General features: G+C 41.4%; 1 protein-coding gene across 2 annotated transcripts in view; it reads left to right on the forward strand.

Moving 5' to 3' along the window:
* The first annotated feature begins 321 nt into the window (after positions 1–321).
* Positions 322–12,612, forward strand: part of arhgef9a (Cdc42 guanine nucleotide exchange factor (GEF) 9a) — a 36,015-nt gene continuing 23,724 nt past the window's right edge. The window contains exons 1-5 of one of the 2 annotated variants that reach the window (XM_078788169.1): positions 322–549; positions 1,157–2,839; positions 4,183–4,521; positions 5,281–5,407; positions 5,484–5,584. In XM_078788169.1, coding sequence (XP_078644295.1) covers positions 1,229–2,839; positions 4,183–4,521; positions 5,281–5,407; positions 5,484–5,584 — 2,178 coding nt within the window. In that variant the 5' untranslated portion in view covers positions 322–549; positions 1,157–1,228. Of the gene's footprint in view, positions 550–1,156; positions 2,840–4,182; positions 4,522–5,280; positions 5,408–5,480; positions 5,585–12,612 lie in introns of both variants that reach the window. The other variant, XM_058062916.2, reaches the window with a different exon arrangement.

The raw sequence follows: 12,612 nt of genomic DNA on the forward strand, positions 1-12,612 counted from the left end.
CACTTTATACCATGTTTTTCCAGCAACTACAAACTATTACTACGAGTACTTTTAACTTTAGTTACTTTTCACCTGAGTCCATTTTTCGACCTGTGTGAGTAAAAATAAGTGACGTTTACTTGAGTACAATATTTGACTACTTTTTGAATGTTATTCTCCTAAATGAATTGCTTTGAATCTCATTAGACTTTGCAAGTGTACCTAATGTTGTGGCGAGTGAGTGTAGTTGACACGGCGTGTGCGTTCGCGGTCGTGCGTGCGCATGCACAGAGCACCAATCAGTGCGTGGGCGTGTGCGCGTGCTCGCAGGCCAAGAGTTCACCGGTGTGTGGCTAACTGACTGAGTTCCTTCGGTCACTACAGCGGAGGTTCGGAGGTTCGGAGGTGTAAACCGAGCCGGGCAGGATCTGGTGGGGAGTCGCCGCCCGCCACTAAAGTGCTGCTTCGCCCGAGGATGTAGACTAAGCCGCTAAAGTCTTCCGGATGGAGTTTAAGCCGACTTTTTGTTGACTTATGGACGCCAGTGACGATGCCATCTTTACCAGCGCAGTAAGTGAACGACACTTTATTTGCCACTTGTGGAACTCCAGATTGTTTTTATCGCTTGATAAAACAATGTGATAAGTTTATCCAAACCAGAACTTGCCTTTATAAATTGACTCGCAGTGTTTGCACTAATCTGTGGAGTGTTACAAAGTGTCTGACATGTATCTTAAAAGGGGTGATATTTGTGAGCGTCATCATTTTGTAGAAGTACAGGGGGCTATATTTATATTAAAAACACCTTGTGACTCATTCTAAATCTATCTATTGTCGAGATGATTAAATCAAACAAATTAATTTAAAAGACTATCTTAATTGAAAAAGCCTGGTACAATATGTTTCTGTACATTGCATATATGATTGAAGGGATTATGCCTGGCATCTGTTTTGTGAAGGCGCTTATATGATGACGTCACAGTCGCTTGAAATAACAAGACGTCGCTGTAGAGTGTTTCCATGACAACGCTGCCTCCTGGTTTAAATGGTGGTTTAAAGGGGGCTGTTTTACAAATAATTACTGCATAATCTGGGTCAAATCAGAGGGGAGGGAAGTGGCGGGTGAAAATGTCTTTTGACTCATCATAGAAAAAATGTATTTATTTTAATTTCGTAGGTGTTGATGAGAGGGAAGACCAAGACATGATGGTCATTGGAGCTGATAGCTGACACCGTGGGATGAGAGAGGATGGAGAATATTGACAATCCAGCCCCAGAGAGTAACAACCCTAACGGGTTTGTCAACCGAGTGTTTAATGTTTCCCTGGATGTGGAGAATGAGACGAGCAGTGTTTATATTCAGGAGACTGGGTCAGGGCCTGCAGAGATGCAGGGCGAGACTCAGCCTGCATCTTTTCAGACCCCTGTCAAGGACAGACAGGAGGTCAACCGACGACCTCGTGCCACTGGGGGCATCTGGAAGATCTTGAACCGGAAAAGAGCTGTGTCAGAGCTGGAGCGAAGACCCCAGTCCATGATCCTCCTTGGGGAGGCTTCCATCCCTAAACAGTCTTTTGCTGATAAAGTTCGCTCATTTAAAAAACTTAAATCCCCTTCTGTGTTTAGAGGGAAGGCTGGGAAATTGTCTAGTGCCAAGCTCAGCAGCTCCTTGGTGGATGAGGAGTCTTTCTGCCGAGACATTGGCACGCCACAGCAATCCAGCAGGGGCACACTTAGACACCGTGGCAAGAGGCATTCATACGCTGGCTACACAGCAGAGTTTGACTGTTCTTTTGAAGACATTGACCTCACAGCTCCGATAGCTGACCATCAACCCGGTGTGGTGCCGGAGACTACAGTTCAGAATGGGTGTAAACCATCAGAAAGAGTTTCCTACTCAAAAAGAAGCCACAACAATTCAACAAACTGTAATAAAACGGCAGGCTCGTGTGAGGAGACAAGTGTTAAGACAAGCAAAAGTAACCACCAGGGTGCAGGAAGGCGACAAAAAGATGTGTGGAGTTACCTGAGGAGGATCTCTCTTCTGGGGAAGGCCAATCCTGTCTACTCAGAGAGGAGCTTCGATTCGGAGCTCCACTCTCTAGATAAGACCATCGACTCGGACTACGGTTCTGTAGACCTGGAGAATGTCAAAGACTACCAAGCACAGCCCCCAAAACATTCTGACATTAAGGGCCATTTTGGTGGATTGTTTAAATTTTTCAATAATGTAGCAGAAACTGCCAGAAAATGGCGGACAACATCCCGCTCGTTCTCACCTCCAGAGGATGAGAAGACCCCAATTAGCTCTCCTCAGGCTTCTCAGCGCACAGTCCACAAAGTTCACAGTGTGACCCTAACACTTCACAGTGAAGGGCATCCAAGATGCCAGAATACCCCATCCTCATCATTGACCAGTAAATCCTCACACTCCAGTAGTTTTGACCCAGCACAGGCCCCAGCACCCGTGACAGGTAGCAGATCTCCGAAGGTTGTCTTAAAAGCTTTTAGGGCATGCTCCGTGTCTGGAAGTGTCAATGGCCTTCAAACTTCAGAATGTACAAGCAAACATATAGCGATAACAACAAACCACATGTCCTCAACTATAATAGAGAAGCATATCCCTGACGCAGTTACAAACACTGAATTGGAAAAAAGCGCTGAGCACGACAGGAATCCACTAAACTGCTTTCATCCAGGAGAAAAGGGAGAGGAAGACAGGGGAAATGAAGAAGATTCCAAGGATGCTGCTCTTTGCTCCCACCAAATACAGGAAGGGAATATCCAAGCACATAAGGATGGTAAAGAGAGCACAACCGATTGCGTCCCAGCCTCTGATTCAACTGAAGAGATATTCAAGGTATGCGATATCAGTGTAGTACTGTATGTTTATTACCACATCATTTCACTAAATGCCGGGTCAGTCAAATAATGTTTCATTTTAATGTCATAACCCCATTCCATCGCAGGCTTCTCCTCGTCATTAACACTGTCAGAGGCATGCATCATGCAATTAGTGTGTCTGTGTTTAAAATGTGGTTGGTGTAACATTTTTAAACAGAGACATTCTTTTTCCATCAGCGTCAACATAGTAGAAAAATAGCATGGATGCTGTTAGTCATTTCCCCATGAATTCAGAACAAGTAGGTGTGGTTCATTAACTGTTGGGGGGGAAGAAAAACATTCAAGACACCACAACTTTATTTAGTTGTCATGTAGCCCCATCTGTTGGAGAGAGGCAGTAGTAATCACAATGGCATACAACTTTAAACCAGAGATGTTTGTCAGCCCATGTAGCATGCAAAGACAGACTTTTTCCCATGAAGCTTGTCACTGCGCCTAGAGCATGGTGATGTCTGTGCTTCATGGCAGCAACCCTTCTTTTTTTTTTTTACTCCCGTGAAGGTATTAGTCATGTCCCTGCCAGTCACACTGAGTCAGGACACGTTAGCCCAACCCCTGTTGACAAAATGAGATATGACATCTCAATACTCAGCACACTTTCATAAGGGTTGTTTATGCAAAAGCACATGGAGTTGAAATCTGTATCGTGACGTGCATCCTAATAATAGCTCAGTTAATATAAACTAAAATTGTTTCCTTGATAAAATTTTCCAGTGTATTTTTCCCTTGTGTGATATATCTTAAAGGGCATTTCCACCTGTTGTGTTTGCTCCTGTTCCCACATTGCATTGGTAATTGTGTCACAGCATTGTAATTGTTAAATTAACACAGAAGACACACACCAGACTTTGGTCATGTTTTATGTGGCATGTCATATTGATTATTAATTAATTTTACTGTAGCGTAGTAAATATGCGGGTATTATTTGATTTTTCCAAAGCATTTTATGTTTAATAATTTTTTTAACAACTGAAAATATATTGCTTTTTTAAATTAATGTCCACATGGGAAAGACACAGTCTCCTCAGTATTTTTTGGGGTCTTTTCCTCATTTCTCACTCTTTTCCTCATACAGTCGAAGATTTTAGTGAAAGGCGCATCTTTAAATTACTAAAATAATACCTCTCCAAGTCAATCAAAATCACGTGTTACCTTTTAGAAGACAGAACTTTTGATAGAGCTCTTAAAATAGGTTTCATTATATTTCAGGTGCAGGTGTACCTAATAATGTGTCCAATAAGTGTTTATTATTGTGCCTTGTGTCTGGGCCAAGCCACTGAGAATCTTTGCCAATCCCAGCTGTGTGAGCAGATTGCAAGCCAGACAGCCTGCAGTGTAAGACTGCCAGGCCCAGCATTGCCCCACTCTAGCACAGAGAAGACCTCTGTACCCCAGAAGCTACTGCGCCCTCGTCCCCGCCCAGCATCAGCTGTATTGGATCTGCAGAAGCCAAACCCAGAGCAAGACCTCTACAACCATTATAGTGAGTTTGGCTCACTGTGTCGATGGAAGCACAGACCTAATCCCACCGTGCAACACTCACCGGGGCTTAGATGGAGGACTGCTCGTCCCAGGCCTTGCTCTGTCATTGAAGCCAGTGTTAGTAGAGAGATGCAGTCCACGGAGCTGCACCACAGAGTAAGATGTCATATTAACACGCCGTCATTTGTGCATACATTCACTACATTGGACAAGCCTTTGAAAATATGCAATTAGTGGGCCTGTAAATACAGCTGTAAACACGGCAATAAAATGTAAATACAGCAATCTGTCGCAAAATTTGAAGCACAATGTGGCAAAGTACAGCTGTACGTCCACCTCCCTTTATGTGTGCTTTTGAAACGTTCAAAAGCTGCTTTGAGTCTCACTTGTAGTTTGTACCACCTCAGTGATAAATATAGCACAAGGCCGTAATGAATCAAACACACTACAGACGCTGAAGGACAGTCCATTACTAACCCAGTAGTTATACACCTCTAACTGTTAGCTGCAACCATGCAAGCATGCTTTGCCCCATTTAAAGACGCAGGGCTATGTTTCTGAATTCTGCTTTTTCAACGGCTCACATCCCCCTCTCACTTTTTGCCTCTCTGTTTTTCTGTATGTCCAATTTTCTGCCTCATCGCTTCCATAAGCTCTACTTCTCATTGGCCTAACTCGGAGTCAGCCTGTTTGAACCTTAGAGGTTGCCTGCTTGCCTTGATGTATAGTCTCACAGTTTGCAGCACGGAACGCACTGCTAACTAATACGCCACATTTAGCAGATGAGAAGCACTTGAATTCACACAAAAAGATGCAAGGCAGACTTTTAAATAGAGACGCTGTAGGTACATTCATGTGTCAAAGAAGCACTGTATGGAATATAGGATACGGCCTAACTAACTGAGTACATTCTAGGCCTTGTCTCGCCCTCCGGGGGTGTCTCCATTAGAGCCCCCACTGAGGGCTTCTCTGCAGCGGTGCCGCTCCCTGCCTCTGCCCCCCAGCACCCTCACTGCCTTGGCTCTACTCCTCCCCCACTCAGGTACCATATCACTAAAATGTGTTTGATTGAATTGAAAAATGAGTTTTCCACTAACCTGCTTGTGCTTGTCCAGCAGATGTGGGTCAGTCATCATCGGTGCGCCTACGGTCTGGAGATGGGAGCTGTAGGAGGAGGAGGCTGCTGCGACCTGGGTCAGAGCCGCTACAGGTCAACATTGTAAGTGAAAGACCCTTCTTTTAGCCGCACTGCTTTTATTTTTAAAATACTAAACATTTTTGGAATCTATTGACTGATGAATGCAGGTTCATGCGCTGTGCTGACTTGTTTCATGGACGGTATCATGGATATATTTTGTGGAATGTTTAATTAAAATATAAATTCCACTGAATTTAGAGAACATGCAGTGTATACAATATTTCCAGTTTGACATGATTTACACGGATGGTTCAATCAATGAAGAATGTAAATGTTTGCGTTTCAAGCCTTTTGTATATTGCATGACACATTTTTTTGCACTGAATTTGGACGTTTTTCCATTAAAGAACTCTAAAGGGGTTCCATTGATCACTTGGAGCACTTAACACAGATGCTGTGTACACAGACATGAGGTTCTCTCTTGGGTCTTTGCCCTGACATTTGGACATGAGTTTCTGCTGTATAAACCTAAATACTGTATAGTGTATATTAGGGTTGGGTGATATTTCTTATGTACCGGTATATCGGTATAGATTCTTCCCATGGTAAGAAAATGACTTATACCAGTTTAAACGGTCAACAAGCCAAGTTGATGACTGGAATGCTGGAACGTTTGTGTGTGGAAATATTTCCTCGGCAGACCCCTCAGTCGTGCCACAAAATCATTATAAACACTGAACGAACCCCTCCCGACCGAAACAGGTTAAATAGGTTAAAAGTAACCTTGTGGTATATATATATATATATATATATATATATATATATATATAGTGTTTGCAAACCATTGCGCAATGTTGCCATGACACTTGCTGTCTCCCGTTCATCTTCTTGCTTCTATCTTTAGGCATCCTTTTTAAGCGAGAGCTAAAAGGAGACAGTGTGTGGGTGAGAGAGAGAATAGGGTGGGGAAGAGAAAAAGAGAGGCAACGAGAGATGCTTCCTTTTTAATGTGCACGTTTGTGTTGTCGCCTCTACTAAGGTAGGGACATGCAATACTGGAAATGTCTTTAAAAGGTGAGACTGTAGTCATTTTGCTAGATTTAATACACAATATGCGGCCAGTGGTTTCAACAGAGGTCTTTAAGGTACACTGCAGTGTGTGTTACACTTCCTATTAGGATGACTACTTCAGCCTGGAGGCCACAGGCAAAAGAAAGCATTCTCACTGCAGTGGATTAACTGCTAATGCGGACGCCTCTCTTCTTCATTTCATTTAAATGGATTTCTCCTCCAGTCACTGCCCCCTCTCCTTTCCTTTCCTCCTCTGCTAATTCTTCAGATGAGGGGACAGTTTGCTGTGGTTTGGTACTGATGCTGTGATAGCATCTGTACTGTCAACTTGTCAGGAAGGGAGACTCATTAAGGGCTTCATGCAGATTAAAACTTAAATCAGAAATCTCACACGATTAAGGGTAAGAGCAACCTGAGTATATGCGGTCATAATCATATTATGCAACGCTTTCTATTAATTATGAATGCATGAGTCAGCAGGCATGGGCTAGTTGCTCAAAGAGTAGACCAGTGATGGAAAGTGTCACTTGGGCACACAATTTTAGATGCATGTGGGCGCACTGGTCTTCATATGGTAATTAACTAATTAATTTGCTTAAATGATGGTGTTATGGTGCCGTAGTAGTACACCCTCCTATATATAGCACCCATGTGGTACATGTATTGATTAAATGAGTATTGTATTGTATTGACAACATCAGAGTGACTAAATAGTATGCATTTATGAGGTTTTTGGCAAGCACCCAGTGAAGGTTGTATTATTGAATAGGATTTCCTCCGTATAAATGCAAGCATCTACACTGTCAGCCGCAGGTGACCTAGAATCCGTCATTGTTGTTCATTCAGCACCACTGCGCTGGCAAGGTGCAAACTTATATGCACTGACTTCCTGCAGCCACCAGCTGTAACAGTTCTGATAAAGTGCTGCTGATGGAATCTAAGCAGGTGGTTGTGTCACAGTCTCTCGAGGCTGTTTCTCCTACCAAATGGGTCTGTGCTTGTCAGGTGTGTTCATGTGGGTTATTGTTGGTGCGTGCATAAGTGGTAATGGTGTGTGTGTGTGTGTGTGTGTGTTTGGGACAGAGAAGCTCAGGGCCTTTTTCTTATATAACTGTTGAGAGGGTTTCCTTTGCTCCCTATAAAAGCTATTCCCACTTTTATTTAATGTGGCTTCTTGTTCTCAGGGAGTGTGTGGTGACTCTATCATCTGACTCACTGGAGTAGCCTGCTTTATTGTAACTCTCATTATAATTATTCTGTATATTCTTCCAGACTCACCAGTGCAAGCGTAGATTTGTATTTATGCTTTGTTGTATCACTTTGTATTTTGTACTTCCGCATTTTCGTACAGATGGTGTGAGGAATGTGTTATGCTGTTTTTTTTTCTTTTGGGACACCTTTAGCCAATTCTTGTATCTCAGACCATAAAAATATTATCAATAAATTTAAATGGAAATTGGAACTCGTACCTAAAGCAACACTTAGATTGTTAGAAAGCCTTTCCAGAAGAGTGGGTTTGTATAGTGTATATGTTCCCTGGCGACATGACTGAAAATGAAGTAATTCTTATGATGGAGAAGACTTTGTGACACAGGTCATGTTAAGTGGATATGCAAAGGACCTCAATAATGTTGTCTTCAGCTGAAAACTGCACAAAGTACTTGATACTTGACATTTTAGATGCTGCTTCAGCATTCTCTGTGGTCACCCTCAGGCCAAACACCTACACACTGGAACTTCAATAGCCATGCTGGCACACTGCCATGTGAGCTGAAACCATGAAGGAAGCTAATTGCAGAACATAATTAGCAGTTAATAAAATACAGACTTGATTGATTCATTTTTAATTCACAGTGTGACTCTGTCTTCCAGAATGTGTCTTTATTGCGGGAAATGTTTAGAATGAGTTCAGATGGTAACAAATACTAAGCAACAGTGACAAAATGTGAAGAATTGGAAAAAAATGAGACATTTAGGCTTAATTAGAAGTTGTTAGATATTGTTAGTTCATTGGTGCGCACCACTTGAATAAAATATTTTGGAGTGTACTATTTACACTGCAAATGCATCGATACAGTCGGTGAAAGGCAGAATTAATTGATTTTTAGTCCCTCAGAGAGAGCGTAAGCATAGTCTGGGATGAGCAGTATCGCTGATACACCACACAGAAAAATATACTGTAAGTATTGCTATAAGTTTTCATCTTCACCAAATAGTTTGGGCTTGTTCCCACTGCTTGCTTTGAAGGTTTGATGACTGGTACCATCCCTGCTCTCAGGTATTATATACAGTATAGGTGTTTGATAACAGCAAATATACAATGCAAATGTATGTACAGTATAATCCCTGCAGCAATCCTATTAAGGAATGCAGTTTTAGTCATGACAGGATTACCTCATAAATCTTCCATACAAATGATTGCTTAAATAGGGGTTATAATTGTGATATCATCACATGTAACAGACAAATTGCTGCTGGCTATCGTAAGTGGTCAGGTAAGTTTGTGAGTAGTTGGCTGCTCAAGGGACATTTGCTATAGGAGGTTTGTTATTGGTTTCCTGACAAGTACTCAAACAGACTTATGTAGATTTTATTAGATAAATACAAAATGCAAACATTCTTGTGGATCTACAGCTAACACTACTTAAAAAACATGCAGTACATGCAGGTTGGGAAGCTGTTGGCTTCACTTCCTTTTCAGTGAATTATGCACATCATCTTGAGTGCTGTCCCTATCCTAAAATGAATGATAAAATATAATGGCCTGGAAGGGGCTCTGTTCATTAAAGTGTGTCCTGCAGGAATCTGTGAAATATGGGGTGGGTTTTCCTTGCAGCTGACACTTCCTGTGTGCATTATTTTGTTGTACTTTCCGTCTCTGACCTCCCAGGCTCTTTGCTGCACTACATGCAAGGTCAGACAAAGCCCACCATCACATACTGTACTACATACTGCACTATTTAAAATAACATAAAATGTCCAATTACGTGATTCCGTCTGCGATTAACACAGAACTCATAGGCCCGACATGCACGTATTATGCAATCACTTCACTCCTTGTATCTCTTCACTCCATCTCCCCCTTTTTGTCTCCAGTTCATAGCTCACATAACTTCTACTTCCCTCTCCTCCTTATTTCAAGATACTCAATGTTTATTTTTCATCCTCTCACCTCACTTGAATTCTATTCATTCCATGTGGTCCTCGGTCCAGGCCTTTGGGTGCACCTGCATCTTGGGATCCAGTCTATGTGAAAGTGGAGGAATGATATCCCATCTTTTATTTATTTAACATTTGTATTATTTTGTAGTACATCACACAATCCCAATAAATCATCCTTTTGGTTATATGGTTGCATATGCCACTTACAGCAGAAGTGCATGATTTCTCATGTGAATAATGAAAATAATGATAGTGAATTGCAGTGTAACGAATTAAGGTCTACTTGAGCATTCCTGCACCGATGTCATGACATGCCAGTACCTTTCCTAACTGTAAAGCTAGGGACTCAATTTATCACAGAGAACAGATCTATTGTGAGAAAACTATTATCCACCACAACATAATGTAAGGTAAAAAGGGATTTCATAGATAATAAAAATGGTGTTCCGTACTGCTCTGATGTAAACATTAAGCAAAATCCCCACACACATTGCATGCAAAAAGGAGCCAGAAACCAGAAAACACAGCCAGGATTCCAATGTTCAGGGCCCCAGGTGGCTGACGGTGCTCTGATGAGTTGTGACACTGGTAAACATACTCATAACTGGCACAGTGCTATTGCAACAGTGCAGCACTCGCCTGCAACAAATCAGCGCCTCAAATAGACCATGCCTTTTTTCCTCATCTGGGCTAACAAATGCCTATTTCCTGTGTTTTTTGTTCACAGAAGCACACATTCTACTGTATGGGAAAATATTGGTACATAACATACTTACATGTAATATATTTAAAATTTTACCCTTGTAAAATAAGGAATACAAATTCCTATCATGAGATCAATTGTGTGATACTAAATAGTCGGTCCAAATGGAGGAAAAAAAGCCACTGTAGAAATAATCAAATACCTTGGAATATAGATACAAAGGCATGTGCAGTGTGTAGTAGTATTTGTAGTGCATCTGTACTATCTATTCACTCTTTCAAACCAAGAAAAAAAATTCAAAGATTCTCTTCTTTACTTTCTCCTTACTCATTATCTTTACTGACCCACTAACTTGTCTTTCAACTATTATAAATCGCACAGACCGGACAGTTGATTCCTTAACAATTGAGGAAAACCTTGATGTAAAAATCTAAATATGTTTTTAGGCATTCTGTGGCATGGATGTCTGGGAGGAAGCAGGAAATCAGTGTGGTTGCTGTGGGGATGGGAAAGGAACAAAAGAACTGGAGCAGACTGGAGTGAAAATGGGTGTGGTGCACATTGCCACCAAAGGCCAAATGCCCTCGGACCACAAACAGTTTTGATTGTGCTGAATTTCATACTCGGAGTGAAACATTCTAAAAATGTTTGTGGTGTCAGTACGGACTGACTCAAGAACAATTCTAAGGCTAGAATTATAGCTAATTTCATAACCCATCCATTTATGGGTTAACCCAACTTAGGCTCGGCTTTGACTATCCTTGACATTTTGAAATAGTTAAAAATGTCAAGCCTAGTCAAACAACGCTTTTCTAGTGTTTTGCCTCTGTGACCCAACGTACATTGCTGTCAACCAGACATAATGAACTGTAGCTTATGGCCGTTCAAATGAAAAATGGAGCAGTGAATCTGCCAATGCGTGACATTGCCTCCTCTGCAGAGATCTACACATTACAAATGCTCCTCTTCATTATGAATGTGTCAATAGTATAATGTAGTGATGTCCTGATCAGCATTTTTGGTCTCCAGTCCCAATACTTTGACAATGTCATTATAGATTATGGATGTGAAAGTGTTTTTAGCAAGTAACTAAAGTGGCACAAAGAGAACACATTTTTACAAAGCTGTGTCCAGTGTCCAGTTTCTACCTCCACTTAACTTCTCAAATATGGTTCCCTTCCTAATAGAGAGCTACATATTGCACACTATTAAATGAAAGCAGTTAAGTGCATCTGTCCTTCTACTATTGCTTTCAGTGTATAGGTAATGTTGGTCGTGATGGATAATACCAATATCATTTATGGTTGGATATTTCTCTGAGATGTATAATGTGAGCAAGTGATTCCCAGCGGCAACATAATTACAACAATGAATCTTTGGTGGTAAACACTGATGTGTGCCCCATGCTTGTGTCTTTGTTGTTCATTGAAAAGATGTTGAGCACCGTCAAGATCTATAGAGGCTAGTTTCATGTCGTTGTTCTTTCGACATGGTGTGCACCATGGCTTTTTGGACACTGTGGGCCTATGTGTACTGAATATGTATTGTAATTGCTTAATCACAATTACAATTAATGTGTGCTGGTTATTGTGTGTAGCTGCTCTATAGGAGTCCACGACTCAATACAAAGGGCCGAAAAATAAGCATGATGGCAGGTGAAATAGGCGAGACCAATGAATGTAACCTATTGTGGATTCTGATTCTCTGTAAATTTTAACTTCCAAGGGTGTAGACACAAATGTCATTGGATATTTTAATAACGAGCAGCAGTTTAACATTTGTCATCTGTGATCCTTTGCAAGTTCTCATGTAAACAACGCATATGTATATAAAACACATCTAAGAGAGAAACAAAGGCTTGGGTTTTTGTGTGTGTAGTTCATCAATTATTTTTTGTCACATGTAATACTGTAAGCAATTGTACTGTTTTTACAAACCAGCTCTCTTTTGTATATGTATGAGTAAATTAGCATTGGTGTCTTTGCAGATTTAGACTTTCAGATGTGACCTTTGTTGTCTAAATGTCAGAGAGATTGGAGAGCAAGCCCACAGTGGAAGGGTACACTTATGTAATATTCTCCCTCTGCCTTTCACACACATGCACACACATAAGCACAGAGCAGAAAAAAAGCTTGTTTGAGAACGGTTGTCATATCTCAGCTGTGATGCCTCA

The sequence above is a fragment of the Doryrhamphus excisus genome, linkage group LG22 (genome assembly GCF_037039965.1).
Source record: "Doryrhamphus excisus strain RoL-2023G ecotype Guam linkage group LG22, RoL_Dexc_Guam_v1.1, whole genome shotgun sequence".
NCBI lineage: Eukaryota > Metazoa > Chordata > Actinopteri > Syngnathiformes > Syngnathidae > Doryrhamphus > Doryrhamphus excisus.